Raw genomic sequence first — 24,234 nt, forward strand, 5'->3', positions numbered from 1 at the left:
ACTGCGGCTCTGGAGACGCTGGGAGGGGCCAAGAGCATCCCCGGGCTCTGCTTTTCCTCCTGGATGCAGCAATTCCCTCTCCTGGGAATGCTCAGGCTGGAGGAACACAGAGGATGGAGCCCAAATCCATCGGGTTTGGAATGGTTTGGGGGGGGAAGGGATTTTAAGGATCATCCCATTCCATCCCCCTGCCACAGGCAGGGAATCTTCTCCTGTCCCAAACTGCTCCAGCCCCATGTCCAGCCTGGCCTGGGACATTCCAGGATCCAGGGGCAGCCCCAGCTGCTCTGGCAATCCCAGCCCAGCCAGGAATTCCTTCCCAAAATCCCACCCCAAGCTCCCTTTCCAGGGAATTCCCTCCATTCCCAGCTCTCCCAGCCGGGCATTGGATCCATCTTCACCCCGACTCTGCTCCAGGAAGGAATTTTGGGATCCGGGGGTTTCACTGGGAATCTCGGCACTCCAGGAAGGGTCTCCCTTCCCTTTTCCATCCCCAACTTCCATAAAAATCCCTCGGGATGGATTCTGGGCCTCCTTGATCCCAGAATCCTGGAATGGTTTGGGTGGGAAGGGACCTCAAATCCCATCCCATTCCAATCCCACCATCCCAGGCTGCTCCAGCCTTTCCTGGGACATTGCAGGGATCCAGGGGCAGCCCCAGCTGCTCTGGCAATCCCAGCCCAGCCAGGAATTCCTCATTCCCAAGATCCCATCCCTGGCTGCCCTCTGGCAGTGGGAGCCATTCCCTGGGTCCTGTCCCTCCAGGCTTTTCCCAAATTTCAGCTCTCCTGGAGCCCCTTCAGGCCCTGGAATGTGCTGGAAGCTCTCCCTGGATCCTTCTCCTCTCCAGGGGAACATTCCCAGCTCTCCCAGCCTGGCTCCAGTGGGGCTCCAGCCCTGGGAGCAGCTCCATGAATTCCTCTGGATTTGCTCCAGCAGCTCCTGATGATCCCCATTCCATCAGGAGCTTTGTGAACATAAAACAGCTCCCACAGATATTTTAGGACACTCCAGATTCCCTCAGCAGGATGGGATCTGCATCCCAAGGATGTTTTCCTCGCTTGCATTCGGAGTAAAATCCCGTTTATCCTCACGAGGAGGGAACAGCAGATTCCAAAGGCAGGGAGGGAGCAGCTCCCACCTCCCGGAGATGCCACGGAGGGATGGAACCAGTTTTCCTGACAGTTTTCCTGCCTGTTTTCCCAGTAGCAGCAGCAGGAATCACAAATTTCCACCTGGAACATCCCAGGAGCTCCATCCCTGGGGAGAAGTTCCCGGCAGGAGTTAACTGGAAGCAAAGGAACCGCTGGGAAGAGCGGGATGAGCCCAGATCCACGTGTCCGGAACAGGGCTGGATGCTCATCCATGGATGAGCTTTGGGGTTATGGGACCATCCCAAAAATTCCTGCTCCTCCATCCCTGCTTATTTTTTTTTATTTTTATTATTATTATTATTATTATTATTATTATTATTATTATTATCATTATTATTATTATTATTATTATTATTATTATTATTATTATTATTTAGGCTTATTCCTTTCCAGGGTTTATTGGGATAAATCCCCCTCATCTCCATATGGATAAACCCACAATTGCTTCATTTTCTTCCCGGAAATCCTGTCCTTTTTTCCCCCCACTATTTTTCCCTTTCCTTTTTTGCAGGAATATTTTTTTCCTCTCCCTTTTATTTAGGCTTTTCTCTTCCCTCCTTTTCTCCCTTCCCTCTTTTCCTTCCTTTTTTTTTTTTTTTTTTTTTTTTTTCCTTTTTCCCTGCCAGCAACAAATCAACAAATCATTCCTCGAGGGAGCAGCAGCCTCCCGATTTTTCTTGGAAGTGCCTCATTCCCGGAGCAGGAAACTGCCAAAATTACGGAGGAATCACGGAATTCATGAAGTCTCATTACTCCGGGCAATTTCCCAGTAAATGGGATCTCAGGGAACATTCCAAACCTCAGCCAGGTCTTGGCAACCTCTGGAATCGCCTCCACAGGGATCTGTGGAGCATTTCGGAGCCGTTCCCAGGAAAATGAGCAGCGGTGCCACCTCTGGGGGATTTTCCCTCTTTTATCCCAAAAAATCCCACCCTGGATGGCTTCTCCCCATGCCAGCCTATCCTTCATCCCTCTTTTATCCCTTTTCCCCTCATCCTCATCCACATCCAGTGAAGAATTCCAGTTTTAATTGGCTCAAAATTGGGATTTTTCCCACCCCCGGTGAGCCAGAAATTTGCTGGGTTCATTATCCATGAGGTGGAATTATCCCGTGGTTTGATAAAATCCAGGAAAACAGGATGAACATGCCTGAAAACCCCACCGACATTCCTTGGAAGTTTAGGATTTATTTTCCCTGCTTAAACCATCTAAAAATCCAGGAAATTATTGGAGGTGAATCCAGATCTTTGTTCCTAAAAAAAAAACAAAAAAAAAGGGAATATCCCTAAATAACTGCACCACATCCTGATTTTTCTTTCTCCTTGCTCTCCTGGAAGGTCTCAGGACATTTATGGCGAACAAATTCAAATTTCACTTTCGGATCCAAATATTCCCCAAATATTTGCCTCAGGAAATAATTGCCAGGAATATTCCTGGTAGGAATATTCTCGTTTTTCCAACGGATCGTTTCCTGCTGTTGCTATGGAAAAGCAGGGACAATTTAGGAGCCAGGTCAGGAATGATTTGCTTTACTCTGTGTGCCTGAAGTATTCCAAATTATCACCGAGGGGCTGATTAACACACGGCCCTTAATTGGCATTAATTGATGCTTTATTCCAATTCCAGGTGCAATAAGCACGGAGTTGCCCGGGAATGGCTGGAGTAGGGAGGGATTTTTAGTTCTATTTTGGAATATTTTAGGTGGAGGTTTTATTGCTTTGAAACAGCCACGGATTTGCGGCCTGGTGCTAAACTGGAAAATGGAATCGTGGGATTCTTAAGGTTGGGAAAGATCATTTTGGTTTATCGGCATTAATATTTTGATTTTATAATTACAAAATCGTGGAATCACGGAACGGGGTGGGAAAGATCCTAAAGCCCGTCCAGTTCCATGGGCAGGACCAACTTCCACCATCCCAGGTTGTTCCGAGCCTCGTCCAACCTCACCTTGGACACTTCCAGGGATGGGGAATCCACAATTTCTCCAGGAAACCTTTCCCAGGGCCTCCCCATTCCCTGGGTAAGGAATTTTTTCCCTCCCATCCAACCCACTTCTTACTTTTAAACCGTTCCCTGTCCGTGTATCCGGTGCTGTGTTTCCCTCCCCACAGGAAAACGGGAATTCCGACAACGGCTCCGCGATCCCAAGGCACCGATCCAGGAGATCTCCCGAGCATGAGGGACACCCCGCGAGGATCCCATTCCAGAGCCATTCCCGGGATCCAGGGGGGAGCAGTGCCCCTTCCCTGGAGGATTCACCACCAGCTCGTCCCCCCGGAGCTCCGGGAGCTCGGAAATTCCCGTCGGGATCCACGGTGAGCAATGGAAGTGGATCCCTGTTTTCCCATCCGGGCAAAGACGCAATGAATGTGGAAATTTAGGGATAAATATCCATAAATAAAGCAGGAAACAGCTGCTGCGGGATCCATTTTTCATGGACTAACGGATCCTTCTCCATTAATTTACCCCCGGAAATGAGGGAACAGAAGAATCCGGTTCTCGGGGAAAACAGAACAACTGGAATCCCCTTGGAATGTCGAAGGCGTTTCCCTGTGAGGGCGTGTGCTGGTAAACCTGCCCATTCCTGACAAACCTGGACATTCCAGGGATCTTTAACCCAAGATCCCAGAAATGGGGAGGAAAAAGTTGATTTCTATGAAATTTAGGAGCAAAAATTCCTATTCCCGGGAGTTAAGGATGGAAAATTTGGGATAGTTTTCCTGTAAATGGATTTCTTTGAAAGCAGGGAGTGATTCTCACCCTGCATTCCCAGGAGGAACGAGCCCATCCCCACCTTCTCCAGAAATTCCAGGGTTAAAGTGGGACACGTGTGCCATTGCCAAAAGCCTGGGATTCCTCAGGAATTCCTCAGGAATTCCTTGGTCCTGGCAGCTCCCAGATGTCCCATCCAGGCTGGAGCAGATGGGGAGCCTGGAGGCCACCCCAAATCCAGCCAGGAAGCCTCCAAAGGATCCTGGTGATCCCTGGAAACGCCCAGCTTCCCTCTGGAATTCCCCGCTTCCTGCCTCCCATCCCATTCCTCAGAGGCATCTTTTCCATGGCTCAAGGAAAAGTTTTTCCAGCTGCTCTCACACTTCCCTCTCCTCCTTTTGAATCCAAGGCACATCCAGGCCCTCGTCATCCAAGGAGGATTAAGGCACGGAATTCCTCCTGTCCTGCTCTTATCCCAGGGAGGAGGCGGCTGCTCCTTTCTCTGATCCCATTCCACCCTATCCCATAGATCCCATCCCATGGATCCCATGGATCTCATGGATCCCATCCCGATCCATTGATCCCATCCCAGCCCATGGGTGCCATCCCTTCCTATCCCATCCCATGGCATCCCCTCCCATGGATCCCATGGATCTCATGGATCTCATCCCGATCCATTGATCCCATCCCATGGATCCCATCCCATCCCATGGATCCCATCAATCCCATCCCATGCATCCCATCTCATGGATCCCATGGATCCCATGGATCTCATCCTGATCCATGGATCCCATCCCATCCCATGGATCTCATCCTGATCCATGGATCCCATCCCATCCCATGGATCCCATGGATCCCATGGATCTCATCCTGATCCATGGACCCCATCCCATCCCATGGATCTCATGGATACCACAGATCCCGTTCCACAGGTCCCATCCCATTCCATGGATCCCATCCCATTCCATCCTATCCCACGGATCCCATTGCATCCCACGGATCCCATTGCATCCCACGGATCCCATTGCATCCCATGGATCCCATTGCATCCCATGGATCCCATCCCACTGATCCCATCCCATCTCATGGATCCCATCCCATCCCATGGCATCCCCTCCTATGGATCTCATGGATCCCACAGATCCCATCCCACGGATCCCATCCCATCCCATGGATCCCATCCCATGGATCCCATCCCATGGATCCCATCCCATGGATCCCATCCCACTGATCCCATCCCATCCCACTGATCCCATCCCATCCCATGGATCCCATCCCACTGATCCCATCCCATCCCAAGGATCCCATCCCATCCCATGGATCCCATCCCATCCCATGGATCCCGTCCCATCCCATGGATCCCATCCCATGGATCCCATCCCATCCCATGGATCCCATCCCATGGATCCCATCCCATCCCATGGATCCCATCCCACTGATCCCATGGATCCCATCCCACGGATCCCATCCCACTCATCCCATCCTATGCCACTGATCCCATCCCACGGATCCCATCCCATCCCATGGATCCCATCCCACTGATCCCATCCCATCCCATGGATCCCATCCCATGGATCCCATCCCACTGATCCCATCCCATCCCAAGGATCCCATCCCACTGATCCCATCCTATCCCACTGATCCCATCCCACGGATCCCATCCCATCCCATGGATCCCATCCCATCCCAAGGATCCCATCCCACGGATCCCATCCCACTGATCCCATCCCATCCCATGGATCCCATCCCATCCCGGTGCATGTTTTCCTTGCAGAAGGAGGGAGGTGGCCCAGCAGATCCCTCCTCCCGTGGCCCAAAGGTCAGTGCTTTTATCCCACATTTTAATGCACATTCCCGGGATAATGATCCATATTCCCAGAGCTGTCTCACTTTGGAATCTGAGGAATCACAGGAAAAAAAGTCAGGAAAATCAAAACTAAATCATTGGCGATGAGCAGCAATTCCAGGGTGGAATCCTTCACAGCTGATCCAAACATGGGATTTGTGTTTTGGGAATTCTCAATCACTTTGGGATTCCTCCTGTCTCCTTCAAATTCATGGAATTATTGAACATCTGCTTCAAATTATTCCCTTGGGATAGGGGGAGCCTGGATTTATCCTTTGCTCCAGGATTTGTGCTTTTTCCCTCTGCATTCCCACTGCACAGGAGAATTCCCAATCCATTGTGGGAATGGGAGTGCTGGAAAGCAGGGATTCCTCCATGGATATTTGCCAAAAACTGCAGCAGGAATGTGGGCAGCTGCTGCAAAGAGGGGAGGGAAAATCCCTGGGAATAATGAATTTTTTGGGATTGATTTTTTGGGGGGGATTGGTTGTTTTCCAGGGAGAAATGGGAACTCCTGGATCCCGTGGAGACAAAGGAGAAAAGGTAGGGATGGGATTTTCCAGCCTGATCCTTTGAAACCGGAATTCCCTGTGCTGAGAGGGTCTGGAAAGGGAAAAGCAGCTGGGAATACACTCAGGTCCAATGGAAACTGGGATTGGCACATTCCCAAACATTCCTGGGGGTTTTGGTCCCGAATTCCAGCAGTTTTTCTGCCACGCTCAGGAGGAAACGCAAAATTGAAAGGTTGGATTTAGTGATTTTTGAGGAATTTTCCACCCAAAATGATGGAATTATTCTATCCTGCCATCCCAAGAATTCAAGCGGTGCGAAGAGGGGAGGGAAAATCCCTGGGAATAATGAATTTTTTGGGATTGATTTTTTTGGGGGGGATTGGTTGTTTTCCAGGGAGAAATGGGAACTCCTGGATCCCGTGGAGACAAAGGAGAAAAGGTAGGGATGGGGTTTTCCAGCCTGATCCTTTGAAATTCCAGCGGTTTCCCCCACATCCGCCACGCCCAGGAGGAAATACGAAATTTGAAGGTTGGATTTAGTGATTTTTTGAGGAATTTTCCAACCTCAAGGATGGAATCACTGTGTTCCCAAACGCCAAAAATTCAAGGGGGGCCCCCAGTTGCTCATTTTCTGCTGGATTAGAGAACTGAAATTTGGGATGGACAAGGAAATTCCAGCCATGGAATGAGGGGTAGGGATGGAAAAAATGCCACAAAAAATCTCATTTCATGGACACTTTGGGCAGTGATTTTTTTTTATTATTTATTATTAATAAATAATTAGGTAAAAATGTCTTAATCAGAATTATTTATTATGGATAAACTGGATAGGACAGAGCAGCGCATGATACTGAAGTAATTAAATTAATTTGAATTCATTCTTTTGGTGTTTTAAAATAGTTAATTTATTTAAAGCAATTCTTTTTAAAGCAATTAATTATTCTTTTACAATATTTATTATTTCTTTTTAAGGAATTACCTTAAAATTAGCCAAAAACCTCAATAATTGAAGTAGAATTGATGCCGCTCACCCAGACATCGACCTGAGAGGGACGTTTGATGTCCCCTCTCATCCCATCACTGAATTCCTTGGAATTAGGGCGTTTTCCCAGTTTTTCCCCACATTCCAGGCAGGGAATCCCTGGAAATCTCAGGGGTGACAATTCCATGACCTTGGAATCTTCTCTTTATCCCCCAGGGCACCAAAGGAGAACGAGGGGAGGAAGGTCAAAAGGTAAAGGACCGGCCAGGGGTGACTTCTCCTCCTTTTCCCATATCCCAAATTCCCGCCTCGGGATCAGCATCCCGGCCACCTCCTGAGGTGTGGCTGCGGACAGGGAATGTGTCTGACCCGGAATTCCGGGAATGTTCCAGGAGGATCACAGGGAATGTTCCCAGGAATGTTCCAGGAGGATCACACAGACAGGACACCTTGGAGTCATGAATTCCAGGGAATGTGTCTGACCCGGAATTCCGGGATAACGTTCCCAGGAATATTCCAGGAGGATCACACGGACAGGACACCTTGGAGTCATGAATTCCAGGGAATGTGTCTGACCCGGAATCCTGGGATAACATTCCCGGGAATATTCCAGGAGGATCACACAGACAGGACACCTTGGAGTCATGAATTCCAGGGAATGTGTCTGACCCGGAATTCTGGGATAACGTTCCCGGGAATATTCCAGGAGGATCACACGGACAGGACACCTTGGAGTCATGAATTCCAGGGAATGTGTCTGACCCGGAATCCTGGGATAACATTCCCGGGAATATTCCAGGAGGATCACACAGACAGGACACCTTGGAGTCATGAATTCCAGGGAATGTGTCTGACCCGGAATCCTGGGATAACATTCCCGGGAATATTCCAGGAGGATCACACAGACAGGACACCTTGGAGTCATGAATTCCAGGGAATGTGTCTGACCCGGAATTCCGGGATAACGTTCCCGGGAATGTTCCAGGAGGATCACAGGGACAGGACACCTTGGAGTCATGAATTCCAGGGAATGTGTCTGACCCGGAATTCCGGGATAACGTTCCCAGGAATATTCCAGGAGGATCACAGGGACAGGACACCTTGGGAATGAGTCATGAATTCCAGGGTATGTGTCTGACCCGGAATCCTGGGATACCATTCCCAGGAATATTCCAGGAGGATCACACGGACAGGACACCTTGGAGTCATGAATTCCAGGGAATGTGTCTGACCCGGAATCCTGGGATAACATTCCCAGGAATATTCCAGGAGGATCACAGGGACAGGACACCTTGGGAATGAGTCATGAATTCCAGGGAATGTGTCTGACCCAGAATCCTGGGATAACATTCCCAGGAATATTCCAGGAGGATCACACGGACAGGACACCTTGGAGTCATGAATTCCAGGGAATGTGTCTGACCCGGAATCCTGGGATAACGTTCCTGGGAATATTCCAGGAGGATCAGAGGGACAGGACACCTTGGAGTCATGAATTCCAGGGAATGTGTCTGACCCGGAACCCTGGGATACCATTCCCGGGAATATTCCAGCTCCCTCTTTTCCAGAGCTGATTCCCAGCATTTTGTCTCTGCAGCTCAGCTCATCCAGAGGCGATGAGGGCTCCGCAGGAACCCTCGGAGTGGGATCAGCTCGGTGGGATTTCAGCTGGATCTCCCTGGAGCGGCACGAACCAAACTCTCCCTGTGCTGGCTCTACACTGGAAGCAGAATTCCTGATTTTTCCCAACTTTCCTTTCACAGGGAGAACCAGGAATCGGGTTCAGAGGTCCCATTGGCCAGGCTGGCCCACCTGGATTTAAGGTAAGGTTGAATCTCGCTTGGAATTATTTTTTTTTCCCTGGGTTTTTCCTCTTTGTCATCCTGGTTTTCCACCGCTGGATGCGGAGCACGGAAGTGGCACCAAAATAATCCTGGAAAAATGGGAGAAGGATTTGGGATAGAGGGAATGCTCTGTGTCCTCCAAAGGGCCGTTCCAGAGGGAGATCCTGAGGATAAATTTGGAATCATAGGAGGGTTTGGGCTGACCCCTCTGCAGTCAGCAGGGACATCCTCAGGCTGGGAAAAGAATTCCAGGGAATTGTGGGTTCGCCAGGAATGACTTCCAGGGATCCCTGGAATATTTGAATTCGCCACAGGAGATAAAGGCTCTGTCCTTATTTAGCCATGGAAAATCCCTTTTGTCACCAAAACTTGGGAAGAAAAGACATCCCGAAGTTCGGTGACAATTTCTCCAGCCCTTGGATCTCCTCGTGGATCAGGACTGGAAGTGTTGTCCCAAATTCCGCGCGCTGGCCGTGGGAATTCCAGGAGATATCCCAGACTCTTTCCAGGACCTCCAGCAGATCCCACCCAATATCCCAATTCCTTGTGATTCCCTCACCAGGGTGAGCCAGGCGCCCCAGGACCTCCAGGAGCTCAGGGCATCCAAGGAATTCGCGGCAACGCCGGCATTCCCGGATCCCGGGGGGACAGAGGGGCTCCGGGCGTGCCCGGAATTCCGGGACAGAAGGTGAGGGGACGCCATGGGTTGTGTTTGTCACCTCAGGGTGACCACAATGAGCAAACTGCCCGTGCCAGGTGGGCACAATTCCAGGTCTTCCTGAGCCTGGAGGTTGTCAGGGAAGTGGGAAAAAAAATCCCTGATGGAAAAGGAAAGGTACCGGGAATGATTGGAATGACGGGATGCTCCTCAGGTTCCTAAGGAAAGCAGTGGAGCTCCCAGGAAGTTGTTCTTCCTGGGAATTTAACGGTGTGGCTGGAGGAGAGGACTGGCAAGGAGTGGCAGCTGGAATGTTGGGGTCATTAATCCCTGGGAACCGAGGGAGGAATCCCAGAATCCCAGGATTTCTGAGGTTGGGAAAGCCCTTCCAAGGTCACGGGGTCCAGCTGTGCCAAATCCCCCATGAGTGGCACCTCCAGGAATTCCTGGGACACCTCCAGGGATGGGATTCCAAACCTCCCTGGGCTGCCTCTGCCGATGCCTGGCCGCCCTTTCCATGAGGAAATTCCTGCCAGTGCAAGGAACACTCGGATCCACGCTCCTGCTTTTGCCTGGATCAGGGCAACTGGGACCTTTCCCATCCCTGTGTCCTCCTCTCAAAGGCTTTTGTTTTCCAGGGGGAACGTGGCAGGAGAGGCCGGAGTGGATCTCCTGGGCCCGTGGGACCATCGGGATTCCCAGGAAAAGAGGTGGATTCGTACATGTTCCCTGTGCCTTTTGGGCAGCATGGATGAGGGATCTGGGCTGGATGGGCTTCGATCCTCCGGGAATGTTGGGAAAGGAGAGCGCCGAGCACTTCCAAAGCAAATCCTCCCTTTTTATCTTGTTCTCCTTGTCCTCCAGGGAATTCCTGGGACACCTGGACCCAAAGGCAGCAAGGTCAGTGCCACCGTCCCGGGAAAGTCATGAGCACAAATCCTGGGATGGGAATGGGACAATTCCCTGCCTTCTCCTGGCTCCTCATCCCTGACCCCATCCTACTCCATCCCATTCCACCGCCACTCCCTCCCACGGTTCCTGGAGCACCCTCCAGAGAGAACAGCAGAAAATCCATGGAAATGAGTCTCCTGAGTCTTCCCGGGATTCCAGTCCTGGCCAAACTCATCAGGAATTGTGTGGTGGGGTTTCCCTGCTCCCGGTGACACCTCTGGAATTCTCTGCTTTCCAGGGAGAAGTTGGCGTTGGAGCTGCTGGTCCAAGAGGTCCCCATGGATTCCCTGGCCCTCGGGTAGGTCCGTCCATAAATATTCCAGGCTTGGATTCCTGCAGCCTCCCGGCCCCTTTGGAGGCAGCTTTATCCATCGCCTCCCTCCCACCCATCCCAGAAATTCCTGAAGGGTTTCAGGCAGCAAAATTCCCTTTTCATCCTATCCCTGAGAAGTTTTGGTCTCGTTCCGGCAAAGACGGAGTCGGAATCGGAGGCCGCGTTTAAATTTGCTGCTCCTGCGGCTGTCCCACAAATAAATTGGGATTTTATGGCCTCATCCATCGGGAAAAACTCCCCACCTGCTTTGGGATGAGGCCCCCGAGGCAAAACACTCCCTGGAAATGTCAACAGCCGTGGGCAAACCTTGCTGGAGCTTCGTTATCCAAAGGAAATTATCGGAATCGTGTTCCTGCTCTTCCGACTCCAGCATAAATCTAAATCCCAGGATCTCAGGTTGTGTTGGCTTCATAGGGGAGACCTAAACTTGGCCTCAATTATTTGGAATTCGGGCAATTCCTGAGGTTTGAAGGCAGGTCCTGTAGGGTCAACTCAAGGAGGTCATCAAAGGCCTCCATGGACCCTCCAGCGCAGCTCTTTCATCCCAATCCGTGAGAATATCCGGCACCTAATCCCGGTGGAGGGATAAAGAGGTTGGGAAGTCCTCTGGAGACAGGGAATTCTGCCTGCCCCATTCCCGGCGGGACGGTTTGTGGGTTTGGGATTCCTCGTTGCTGCCCCTGCCCCTCTGCGTCCCCCAGGGTGACGAGGGCATCGTGGGAATGCGGGGTCCCCCTGGAATGATGGTGAGTGTTCCCATATTCCCAGAAAACCACGGATCCGCGGCTGGCAGAACGCCCGCGAGCCATGAGAGAAACACAAGGGGATTATTCCCCGTGGGAAACGGGGATTTGGGAACCTGAATTCCAGTGGGATGGGGGAGTGGAAATCCTGTGACTCCCTTACTGTCCTTGTCCAGTTGGGTGGCTCATCCCAAGGTTTGGAAGCCCTCCTGGAATATCAATCCCTCCCTGCCGTTTGTCAAGTCTGCAGGAATTCCGGGAATTTCACAGCAGGAATTTCAGGTTCTCGTTCCACTGGAGGGGGCTGAGTAGGGGGAGACACAAACAGCAGCTGGAATTTGGATAAACTCGTTCTTATTTATTAATTATTATTTATTAGGCTATTATTTTTTCACGGAATGAAAGGAAGAGGATTTTTTTTTATAAGGACGCAGAGCAATAGGAAGTGGGGGAATGGCTCTGAACTGGAATAGGGCAGGGAAAAACGGGATATTGGGAAGAAATTCTTCCCTGTGAGGCTGGGGAGGCCCTGGCACGGAATTCCCAGAAAAATTTGTGGCTGCCCCATCCCTGCTAGTGTCCAAGGCCAGGTTGGACGAGGTTTGGAACACCCTGGGATAGTGGAAGGTGTCCCTGCAGATGGAAACTCCCATCTTCCCGCATATTCCCGGGAATTTAGCAAACAGGGGTGACCACAATGGGGTGACCAGGGGCTTCTCACCTCCCCAAATGCCCTTCCCATCCTGCCTTGGCCTCCACGGGATCTGGAGATCCCCACCAAGGATCCACCTCCACCTTGGAGGAACCTCTTGGAGCAACCCGGCTTTTCCCGGACGATGAGGGTCCAAAAATCCCATTGGGATTCTCAAAATGAGGGAATTTGGCTGAATTTATCCACCTGCCAGGAGATCCCGGTGGTGCACAGAGGGTTAAAGTAGGAGCTCCTGTGCTGGTTCTTCCAGCGGATTTTCCAGGCTGGAGCCCACCCCTGGAAGCAGCTCTGCCTCTGGATGGAGGCTGCTCTATCCCAACTTTCTCACCTTCCCACTTCCCACCTGTTTTTGTGGATCCTTACGTGTTTTTAATGTGTTTTTCCAGGGTCCAAAAGGCTTCCCGGGCATGAAAGGCCAGAGAGTAAGAACTGATCTTATCTACAAAATTTATCTGCAACTCTTATCTCGTCTGCAACTCTTATCTACATCTCTTATCCTATCTGCAACTCTTATCTGTAAATCTTATCTGTAAATCTTATCTGCAACTCTTATCTGCAACTCTTATCTGTAATTCTTATCTGCAACTCTTATCTGCAACTCTTATCTGTAATTCTTATCTCTAAATCTTATCTGTAACTCTTATCTGCAACTCTTATCTGTAAATCTTATCTGTAAATCTTATCTGTAAATCTTATCTGTAACTCTTATCTGCAACTCTTATCTGTAACTCTTATCTGTAAATCTTATCTGTAACTCTTATCTGTAACTCTTATCTGTAAATCTTATCTGTAAATGTTATCTGTAACTCTTATCTGCAACTCTTATCTGCAGCTCTTATCTGTAATTCTTATCTGTAAATCTTATCTGTAAATCTTATCTGTAACTCTTATCTGCAACTCTTATCTGTAACTCTTATCTGTAAATCTTCTCTGTAACTCTTATCTGTAACTCTTATCTGTAACTCTTATCTGTAAATCTTATCTGTAAATCTTATCTGTAGCTCTTATCTGCACTTTGTTCCCTGGTGCTGTGGGCAGCAGCTGCCCTTTTAAACCAGTGGGAATAATCCCAGATTTCCTGGGATTGGACTGGGAGAGCCCCTGGATCAGCCTTTGGGAATAATCCCAGATCTGGGAATGGATGGAGAGAGCCCCTGGATCAGCCTTTGGGAATAATCCCAGATATCCTGGAAGGGACTGGGAGAGCCCCTGGATCAGCCTTTGGGAATAATCCCAGATCTGGGATTGGACTGGGAGAGCCCCTGGATCAGCCTTTGGGAATAATCCCAGATCTCCTGGGAAGGGACTGGGAGAGCCCCTGGATCAGCCTTTGGGAATAATCCCAGATCTGGGAATGGACTGGGAGAGCCCCTGGATCAACCTTTGGGAATAATCCCAGATCTAGGAATGGACTGGGAGAGCCCCTGGATCAGCCTTTGGGAATAATCCCAGATTTCCTGGGATTGGACTGGGAGAGCCCCTGGATCAGCCTTTGGGAATAATCCCAGATTTCCTGGGATTGGACTGGGAGAGCCCCTGGATCAGCCTTTGGGAATGATCCCAGATCTGGGAATGGACTGGGAGAGCCCCTGGATCAGCCTTTGGGAATAATCCCAGATCTCCTGGGAAGGGACTGGGAGAGCCCCTGGATCAGCCTTTGGGAATAATCCCAGATCTGGGATTGGACTGGGAGAGCCCCTGGATCAGCCTTTGGGAATAATCCCAGATCTGGGAATGGACTGGGAGAGCCCCTGGATCAGCCTTTGGGAATAATCCCAGATCTCCTGGGAATGGATGGAGAGAGCCCCTGGATCAGCCTTTGGGAATAATCCCAGATCTGGGAATGGATGGAGAGAGCCCCTGGATCAGCCTTTGGGAATAATCCCAGATTTCCTGGGATTGGACTGGGAGAGCCCCTGGATCAGCCTTTGGGAATAATCCCAGATTTCCTGGGATTGGACTGGGAGAGCCCCTGGATCAGCCTTTGGGAATAATCCCAGATTTCCTGGGATTGGACTGGGAGAGCCCCTGGATCAGCCTTTGGGAATAATCCCAGATTTCCTGGAAGGGACTGGGAGAGCCCCTGGATCAGCCTTTGGGAATAATCCCAGATCTGGGAATGGACTGGGAGAGCCCCTGGATCAGCCTTTGGGAATAATCCCAGATCTGGGAATGGATGGAGAGAGCCCCTGGATCAGCCTTTGGGAATAATCCCAGATCTGGGAAGGGACTGGGAGAGCCCCTGGATCAGCCTTTGGGAATAATCCCAGATTTCCTGGGATTGGACTGGGAGAGCCCCTGGATCAGCCTTTGGGAATAATCCCAGATTTCCTGGGATTGGACTGGGAGAGCCCCTGGATCAGCCTCGTGTGCTCTGCACTCCAGCTCCTATTCCATACGGATTCCATTAAAAGATTTGTGGGAGAAATGTGGGAAATCCTTCATTTTTGGGATGCCACCCCTGCAGGATGGAGGTGCTGAATCCCACTGGGATGGGAAATCCGGCGGCGATCCCGCTTTGTGCTGAGCATGGATCAGGAAAACCATCTCAGTCCTCTGGGGTGTTATTCCCTGTCAGTGCCATAAATTTGGGTTTTTCCACATCATTTCATGGCGAGCTGAGGGTTTTCCAGCGTGTCCACAGGATCTCACTTCCAGCTCCCGGAGATTTTAGTGCCTTGGAGTGGGATCAGTGGCCTGAGCAGCACAAGAGGCAATAAAAAGGGAATAATTCACCTTTTTTTCCTCTCTTTTCCTGTTTTTAGGGTGATCGGGGACTTGTGGGACCAAAGGGAGAACGAGTAAGGACATCCCAGTTTTTTGGGGGTTTTTCCTTTCAGTGTGGCTCCCAGAAAAACCTGGATCCATCCTCTCCTTGTTGTGCCTGTGAAATGGAGACAACACCTGGATTCTCCCCCTCCTTTTTGGGGGTCTCCACCAATTTAAATCCCAATTTTTTGCTTCCATCCTCGCAATCTCTCAGAGCTGATGTTTGTGGGATGGATTTGATGGGATCCTACAAAAGCACAACAATAATAAAAAAAAAAAAATTTTAACAAAAGTCATTTTGGGAACGATTTTCCGGGGCACAAAACTCCTGAATTAAGAGAGGAAGAAAATTCCCCCTGATTTTTGGAATGAGCAGCTGACCCCAAAGCCAAACCTAATTTCCACCAGCCCGAGCCGGCTCCTGACAGGTAATGGGAAAATAACTCCTCAAGTGCTCCTGGAAAATGCTCAGAAACCGCTGAACTCGTGCCCGGCGTTTTGTTAAGTCCCTTCCTGGCCGGAATGGCTGGTTGGAAAATGAGATTTTGGAAAAGCTCCGTGATGATGCCGCCCTTTGAGTCACGCAATATTCCGTGATTAAGGCCCATTTGTCTCTGAGGAAGCTCCTCTGGAAAGGAGCTCGCCCGCCCCGGAGACCAATCAATTCTTAATTTGCTTTGTGAGGAAGCCTCGGAGCTCTTCCCAAGCCGAAGGAATGAGCGGGATGAGTTTTCCAAAGGATGCCTTGGTAAAAGACGAGGTGGAATCGGAGATAAAACGGGAGCCGGAGGGGAAAAACCGGCTTGGGATTGTTCCGCCTGATTGCAGCTTCATTTTCCATCTCCTTCTCCCCGGATCGACGTGGGAATAACTCCATGGATCCCAGGGCTGGATTAAACTGCAGGATTTTTAGTCTCCCTTCTATCCCCAAAATTTGTTGAGCCCCATCCTGCCTCTGCTAGAGAGCCGGGAAGCGGGAATGTGTATGAAACCGGAACGTGGAGAGGCTCGGACAGAGTCCAAAAAACGCCAGATTTTTGGGAATGTTGAGGCATGCAGAGCTGGTGAAACCCCAGCAAGGCACAATCACCCAGACTGGGAATATTTGCCCTGAAGGGAGCTGAGTGAAGGGAATTTTTTCCCAAAGGGAGCCCGGCTGTCCATCTTTGGAGACACGACCGTCCCTTCTCCAGAGCAGAGACATTCCTTGGGATGGCCGGGATTCCACTCCCCGAGGAGCTTGGCACGGATGTGTCCGTGGGGTCCCTGTGGCTCCCAGGGGTGACACTTTGGGGTGTCACCTCCCAGAACCTCCCTCTAAGGGGTGACCTTGGAGCCGTTCCTCAGCTCCAGCTGCATCCATCACTTAGGAAACCACGGAAAGCTCATTCCCAATCCTGCCGGCGGCCGCTGGGAAGAGCTGGAAATCCTCTGGAGATCCCGACCCGCTGAGTGACAAAGCCAAGGGGCGCTCACGGAATGTGTCCCAGCGCTGGGATCAGGGAACGGTCCCGTTGTCCGTTTCCATCCCGGAGAAATGCGCTGGGATAACGCCAGCGGGCTCCAACGTTTTCAGGAGGTCACTGGGAAACCTCCGGATTTGGGGTTTTCTGGGCATGTTCATGATCCAGCTTCTAATTAAGGGTGATTAACCCTAACAATCAATGCTGTTGTTGATCGCTGCATTCCCACCAGCTCACGGTGGATCCCTTTCCCTGTTTTCTCCTTGCTCCAGGGTGAATCCGTGACGAGTTTTGGACCCCAGGGCTACAAAGGCACCAAAGGAGATCCCGTAAGTTTGGCTTTCCAAGCTGTCCCTTCCCTGCTCGGGATCGGCGCTGGGAAGCAGCACTTGGATCCGGCTGGATCCTTCCAGGAGAGGTGGAATCATTCAAATCCACCAATCCCTGGTTTTCCTTTCAGGGTGAGCAGGGACCGCCAGGTTTTGATGGAGACAAAGGCGAGAAGGGAGAGGACGGACCCGTAGGAGAAAAGGTGGGAATTTCCCAAAGCCCTGCGAGGAAGGGACTGAGGGCGGTAAACAGAATTCCCAGAAAAATTATGGATGCCTCTGGAAGTCCCAGGCTGGACGAGGCTTGGGGCAACCTGGGATCGTGGAGGGTGTCCCACGGCTGGGATCGGAACTGGGTGATCTCTAAAGTCACCTCCATCCCAAACCATCCCGGGATTCTGCTGGAAAACACAGCCACACCCAGCTCTGGCATGGACAGGGAGGGGAGGGGGCTGGGCAGGGGTTTGGGGACCCCAAGCGCATCCCATTTCCTCGGGTGTCCCACTGGGAAAAGCGACCGTTCCGTTCCCGCACCCTCCTCTCCCTCCAGGAGCCATCCGTGCTCCTGGAGCCTCTGGAATGCTCTCGGGAAGGCTTGGATGGCTCCTGTGTCCCTTTGCGTCCCCTGGGTGGTGGCAGAGCTCCTCCCTCTCCCTCTGCTCCCCAGGAGCTCATCCCAGGTCCCAACCCAGCCCCCTTTTCCTGGGAGGAATCATGGAATTCTCCCACTCCCGGCTGAGTCACAGCTCCCGTCTCCGTGTCCTACTCATCCCGATTTCCATCGCATGGAAATGGCTTTGGCCTCACAAGCCTGAGCCAGGATTGAATAAATTGAATTTCCTACAGCAGCAGTGACACATCCAGCTCCGGTTATTTCCCACGGGAAGCTGGATCCCAGTGTATTCCGGGTGGGAATTGCCTGATCCAAGGTGGGCACGTCCCTTGGGAAGAGGCAGATCCCGCCCTTTTCTGATCCCGCTGCTCGGGTCCCCAAAGCGAAGGAAACTCTTGGAGATTCTCCCATGTTTTTTTAAAGTCGGATGAAATTCCATGTATTTCGTTCATCCGATTGGACTCTGATGAAAATTCCTCCGTAAAAATTAATCCGTAAAAAACAACCCTTTAAAATACTCCAGGAAAAAAAAAATAATCCATGAAAAAATAATCCATAAAATAACGCACGAATGTCTCCTCTTGGATAAACATCTGGATGACTTTGGAGAGTGGAATCTCCAGCCCCAGTGAGCCCAGCAGGGTCTTCTCCTGGATTTTTGGCAGAGATACAGCTCATCCCGAGGATCCAAACCCCCTTCCCGCCTGTCCTCCTGCAATCCCCACCACTGGGCAAGGAATCTTTTCCATAACAATTCCCAGAGGTCCCTGCCAAGTCCTGGCACTGGTGGCTTTCTTCCTGACCCCTGGGATGGAATTTTTGATATGGAAATGGTGCTTTTGGTCATCTGCGTTATCTCCATGGGTTTTTCCAGGGATAAATTCCCGAGGGTAGGTGCTCACAATGTATTAAACAGGGATTTTAACATTCTAGGGAATCAAAGGAGAAGCTGGATCCAAGGGAATGATGGGACTTTTCGGGAGCAGAGGACCCGTGGGACGGAAGGTAAGCTCCAAACTTGAGGCATCTCCTGCCAGGACTGAGGTGGAAAATCCCATCTCGGTTTTCCCATGGGATATAATCCCTCATTCCCTCCCCAAATTTCCCGATTGGAATGATTGAAACTCTGGAAAAGCAGGAGCAGCTGCACTTTTCCAGGAAAATCCTGGAGATTTTAAAGGAGCAGAGCGCTCTGGGAGGTTTTCCAGGCTGGAATGGTCACTAAGGAGTTGCTGGAATGTCAATATTCCAGGAGGGAGGTGACAGATGTTCTCCAAGCTCCATGTAGAGCCAGTGGAACCCGTTGTTTTCCAGCTGGGATATTTGGGATATCCCACTGTCCTTCCAGCTGCCCAAAGCTCTCTTTGTCCCTTTTCCAGAATTCCTACAGCATTCCCTGTTTCCAGAGGGATCTCGGCTCTTCCCCAGGGTAACTCATCCCCGCTTTCCTTGCAGGGGGAGCCAGGAGAACCGAGCTCGCCGGGATCTCCCGTGAGTTGGAAAACGTTTCCCTGCCTTCCCAAACCCTGGGTGTGGAAAAGGGCCCTGGTCCTCTCCCAGGCCAGGAATTTGGGAAAGGGTGGGAAGAGGCCATGGGAACTCGGAGCTGCTCCCAAAATCCCTGTTCCTGGAGGTTTTGCTGGAAAACCAGCTTGGAGATCAGGGATCGCAGCCAGAGGTTCGGGGTTACGGCCTGTGGAAGAAATTCCTCTCTGTGAGGTTCCCGATGCCCTGGCACAGAATTCCCAGAAAATTATGGATGTCCCATCCCTGGAAGTGTCCAAGGCAATGGGAGGCGTCCCCGCCCTTGGGATTGGAACTGGATGGGCTTTGAGGTCCCTTCCCACCCAAACCATTCCGTGGTTCCATGATTTTGCATCAAGGAACACAGCAAAAATACGTTTATTTAATGTTTTTAATGCCTTTGTATATTCACCCCAAGTGGAAATGCCTCCAAGCTCCAAAGACTCTCAGAATCATGGATTCATGGAACATTTGGAGTTGGAAAAGACCCACCGGGATCATCGAGTCCCGCCCTTAAATTAAGGGCCCAAACTCCAAATTTCCAAGGTTGTCCAAAGAAATGAGTCCCCGTTGATTCCTGGTCACAGCCACGGAATTATTGACAGGGCCTGGAATCCCGAGTGGGAATTGCTCCCTGAGGAAAAGGCCCTCATCCAATTAGTTATTGCATTTATTATTATTATTATTAATTATAAACCACCTTCTGAGCACTTGGGCACAGCCTCGAGGCCGGAACGTGCCGCAAGACCTGGGATCAGCACTGCCAGGTGTTGGATTGAGGATATTTATGGAATTGTTTTGTAGGGAACGCCTGAATCCATGGCCCGAATCCATCCGGGAATAGAGCAAAGTTTGCTGTGTGCAAAGGGATGCCAGCATCCTGTTTTTCCCTGGATTTTAGGGATAATAATTCCCACAGAGTGGTGACTTCCATCTGAGCAAAGCAAAGGAATCTTCCTTTTGGAAATATCCTGGGATTCTGCTGGTGCAGGGCAAAGCTGGGATTTGGTCCCTCACCACATTCCCAAAATTGCGAAAGCCAGGATCCAAGCTGGGACAATGCTGGAAGATCCATAAATCCTGGAATTCAACCCACCTGGGGCTACCTCTGCCACGTTCACTCCCCACTGGTTTTATTGGGAGATTTAGGGAATTCTCACCCGTCATTTTAGGGAATTCTCACCTGTCATTTCAGGGAATTCTCACCCGTCATTTTAGGGAATTCTCACCTGTCATTTTAGGGAATTCTCACCCGTCATTTTAGGGAATTCTCACCCGTCATTTTAGGGAATTCTCACCCGTCATTTTAGGGAATTCTCACCCGTCATTTTAGGGAATTCTCACCTGTCATTTTAGGGAATTCTCACCCACCGTTCCCATCCATTCAGGCACCTGAGGGAGGATCCTGGTGGGAATTGAGCTCCCATTTCATTTCCCAAGCGCTCCCACTTTGATTATCCCTTCCCTGAGTTGATCTCGAGCTCTCCATCATTCCCCAAATCCTCTTTCCCCCTTTTCCCGAGGACAGAACTCCCATCCTGCCTGGATCCAACGCCAAATCTTCCAGGTGACGCCTCCTCATTTTCCTTCATTTCCCTCTAATCCCGTCTGTTATTCCCACAAATTGCCAACGATTGCTGCTCCCGCTGAATTCCCTGGCCGTGATTTTGTCACCCTCACCCATTTACTCTCCCAATTTCCTGATCCATGGAAGTTCCCAACCGAGCTGACAGCGTTTGTGTCTTCTCCCTGCAATTATTCCTCGGAATATTTCAATGGATCCGCTTGATTTCACCCACGGGTCCAGTTTGGATATTCCAGGCGCCTCCTCCTCCTTTCCTCACTTTTCTAAAAGCTCCGCTCCCTTTTTATTCTACCATTCCCGCCTCCCTTCCCTCTTTTATGTTCCAATTGCTGCTTTTTATTCCCATTAACTCGTCATTTGGATCATGGACTCGAGCGTCCAGCTCCTCTCCTTTATTCCCCGTGATTGTGCATTAAAATAACGATGTGCATTAAAATAACGATGTGCATTAACCCCTTGTTCTCCCCAAAACTCGGATTTTTAAATGCTCTTTTCTCTCATTTCATGCTCCCTGTTTTGGTTTTCCAGGGATTTTGAATCCCTGGAGTCTGGAGGGCGCCAGACTCAGAGCTCAGCAGGAGTGGGAATGGTTTCTAAGCAGGAATTTATGATGGATATTAATTTTTTTCAGGAAAACTGGGATCACACAGGATCCTAAAACGCTGCGGGTTGGATCATTCCCTTCCAGATCCTCTCATCCCAAACCCCCTGCCAAGGGAAATTTTCCACTAAACCGGGCAATTCCCACCCCAAACACCAAATTATTTTTTTTGGGGGGGGGAAAGAAACTCAAAACTGCAGCAGATAATCCTGCCCAGAACCCAGCAGGGACGCGCTAAAACCATTTTTCCAAGGTGGAGATTCCATTTGCATCATCCCATCAAACACCGAGGAGCAGGAGCCCAGGAGGTGGGAAAAACTTTCGGGGAGAACTTTGGGAATTCATCCTTCCAACGGCTCCGTCCTTCCGGGGGAGCATCCCCCATGGATTCCAGCCTTTTCCCGGGGTGTCCCTGCTCATTCCCAGCTTCTCCCCGCCTCCACCCACGGGAATTTTTCCATGGAATCGGAGGATCCGAGGGTTCTCTGCGTCACGGGGTGGGTGACTCAGCCTCCCTGCGTGGACCCGCGGCGCTGGCAGCTCCATTCCAGCAACGTTTCCATCCCAAATCCGAAGAGCCGGAGCCGTTCCCAGCATTCCCCCAGTAATTGCCTTTAAATTGCCAGTTAAATTTTAATTTACTCCCATTTATTGTCCAGCCTTGACTTCCCTGGCACGACACCGGGACGGAAATCTGAGGGAAAAAATTTCCATTTGGCTTCTTTGCATTTCCTTCTTTCTTTTATTTTTTTCCCCCCCCTTTTATTTTCCTCTTTTAATTCCTCCTGTCCCATCTTTTTGGGATGGAAATCCGAGGGAACAAATTTCCATTTGGCTTCTTTGCATTTCCTTCTTTCTTTTATTTTTTCTCCTTTTTTTTTTCCTCTTTTAATTCCTCCTGTCCCATCTTTTCGGGATGGAAATCCGAGGGAACAAATTTCCATTTGGCTTCTTTGCATTTCCTTCTTTCTTTTTATTTTTTCCCCTTTTTTTTCCTCTTTTAATTCCTCCTGTCCCATCTTTTCGGGATGGAAATCCGAGGGAACAAATTTCCATTTGGCTTCTTTGCATTTCCTTCTTTCTTTTATTTTTTTCCCCCCCTTTTTTTTTCCTCTTTTAATTCCTCCTGTCCCATCTTTTCGGGATGGAAATCCGAGGGAACAAATTTCCATTTGGCTTCTTTGCATTTCCTTCTTTTATTTTTTCCCCTTTTTTTTTTCCTCTTTTAATTCCTCCTGTCCCATCTTTTCCCCGTCCTGGGAAAGCATCACCTCCATGAACTTCTTCCCTTTCAGGCCATGTCCAATCCCGATTTTAAACCTTCCAATCCATATTCCAAAATCTCTCCAGCCCAGGATAAGCAGGAAAGGGAGAGATAAAACCCAGCTCTAAATCTTATTTATGTTTCCTGGACTAAGTAGGCCAGGCTTAGACCCAGCTTTCCAGCACATCCTTATGATTTTAAACATTCCAATCCATATTCCAAAATCTCTCCAGCCCAGGATAAGCAGGAAACCACTTATGGAGAGTTTAAACCTGGCTCTAAATTTTATTTCTGTGGCCTGGATTAAGTAGGCCAGGCTTAGACCCAACTTTCTTTCAGCATATCCTTAAGTGAGCTTAACTTTTCCTAAACCCAGCTGGGATTCTCTCAGGATAAGAAGGATCTCATGGAAAACCTGGCATTTGAGATATTTGGGATATTTAAGGGAAATATTAAAGTTAATTAGGAGAATTCTAATTAATGTCAGGTTTTTTAGTGCACCAAAAAAGCTTTTTGATCCATTCCTGGTCTGATCCCAGCTCCCAGCTCCTTCAAAACTCCAGGCACTTGAAGGTATCCCGGATTTGTGGGATTTAACCATCACACTAATGGTTTATTACCCTCCAATCTGTCCCAGCAAACAGAAATATTCCCATTTTCCCTGGGGTTTTATGGTTTATTTACATCCCCAGATGGAATTTTCTGTTGCTTGTGTCAATAAATAATTACCAATAGAGAGATAGCTGTGCCTGGAATATGGAGGAACATGGATTTTCCCTGATCCAGGGAGTCCCTGGCAGACAAATCTGATTTTTATTTTTAACTTAATGAATTTGTTTCCTTCCAACAACCGCAGCAAACAAATTCCCAGCAGAGAATTCCACTTGTTCAGCCCCGGATTTCCTCAAGCAGCCAATTAGTTCTCCCCTCAGAGGGGCTCAAGTGGGGATAAATCCAATTTTTCCTTCACATCCAGGTGCTGGGAAATGCCATGAAAATCGGCCGGGATGGATGAGGAGATTAAAACAACCTTGGGAAAAAAAAATTTAAATTTAAAAATTAAAAAAAAAAGGAGGGATTTTAGCAGCTTTATTTTGCTCCCACAACAATGGGAGATTCCATGAAATGAGCTCCCAGTGCTGGATGTGGCTCCAGAAGCCAAAAAAATTCCAAAATGGGATAAAAAAAACCCTGCAGCCCCCCGGGGTCTGACATTCCTTAAATCCCTGTTCCCATTCCCAACCCCATCCAAATCCCCTTGCCTGGAACGACCCTTTTGGTGCCACAGTTTCCCTGGCTGGAATTCCGAATTCATTTGGCAGGGATTTACAACCCATGGAATTGGGGTGAGGAATGGGAATAAATCCCAGCCTCAGGCCTTGGGGCTGCTCCTGGGGGACTCCCGCCCTCGGCTTGAGGGGTCCTGATTCCATCCTGGACTCTCCTCATCCCTTTTCCCTGGCTCTGGAATGAATTTTTCCCAACTTTCTGGCAGGGCGCAGCAGGACAGGATGGGAAGAACGGGATCAAGGGAGCCAAAGGTGACAGAGGCCTCCAGGGGCAGAAGGGGAATCCGGTGAGTGGCAGGAAAGGACACGGATTGTTTGGGAAAGGCTCTGCTCCTTCCCAGATCCAACA

At 50.0% G+C, this 24,234-nt stretch overlaps 1 protein-coding gene across 1 annotated transcript in view; it reads left to right on the top strand.

Moving 5' to 3' along the window:
- Window positions 1-24,234, top strand: part of LOC110470949 (uncharacterized) — a 100,399-nt gene that overhangs the window by 54,473 nt on the left and 21,692 nt on the right. The window contains exons 50-68 of the mRNA XM_077783713.1: window positions 3,266-3,469; window positions 4,276-4,311; window positions 5,641-5,685; window positions 6,211-6,255; window positions 6,619-6,663; window positions 7,423-7,458; window positions 8,970-9,029; window positions 9,613-9,738; window positions 10,347-10,418; window positions 10,573-10,608; window positions 10,898-10,957; window positions 11,695-11,739; window positions 12,835-12,870; window positions 15,214-15,249; window positions 16,953-17,009; window positions 17,141-17,212; window positions 18,556-18,627; window positions 19,078-19,113; window positions 24,092-24,172. Coding sequence (XP_077639839.1) covers window positions 3,266-3,469; window positions 4,276-4,311; window positions 5,641-5,685; window positions 6,211-6,255; window positions 6,619-6,663; window positions 7,423-7,458; window positions 8,970-9,029; window positions 9,613-9,738; window positions 10,347-10,418; window positions 10,573-10,608; window positions 10,898-10,957; window positions 11,695-11,739; window positions 12,835-12,870; window positions 15,214-15,249; window positions 16,953-17,009; window positions 17,141-17,212; window positions 18,556-18,627; window positions 19,078-19,113; window positions 24,092-24,172 — 1,200 coding nt within the window. The remainder of the gene's footprint in view (window positions 1-3,265; window positions 3,470-4,275; window positions 4,312-5,640; window positions 5,686-6,210; window positions 6,256-6,618; window positions 6,664-7,422; window positions 7,459-8,969; window positions 9,030-9,612; window positions 9,739-10,346; window positions 10,419-10,572; window positions 10,609-10,897; window positions 10,958-11,694; window positions 11,740-12,834; window positions 12,871-15,213; window positions 15,250-16,952; window positions 17,010-17,140; window positions 17,213-18,555; window positions 18,628-19,077; window positions 19,114-24,091; window positions 24,173-24,234) is intronic.

This window comes from Lonchura striata, chromosome 5 (assembly GCF_046129695.1).
Source record: "Lonchura striata isolate bLonStr1 chromosome 5, bLonStr1.mat, whole genome shotgun sequence".
Classification (NCBI taxonomy): domain Eukaryota; kingdom Metazoa; phylum Chordata; class Aves; order Passeriformes; family Estrildidae; genus Lonchura; species Lonchura striata.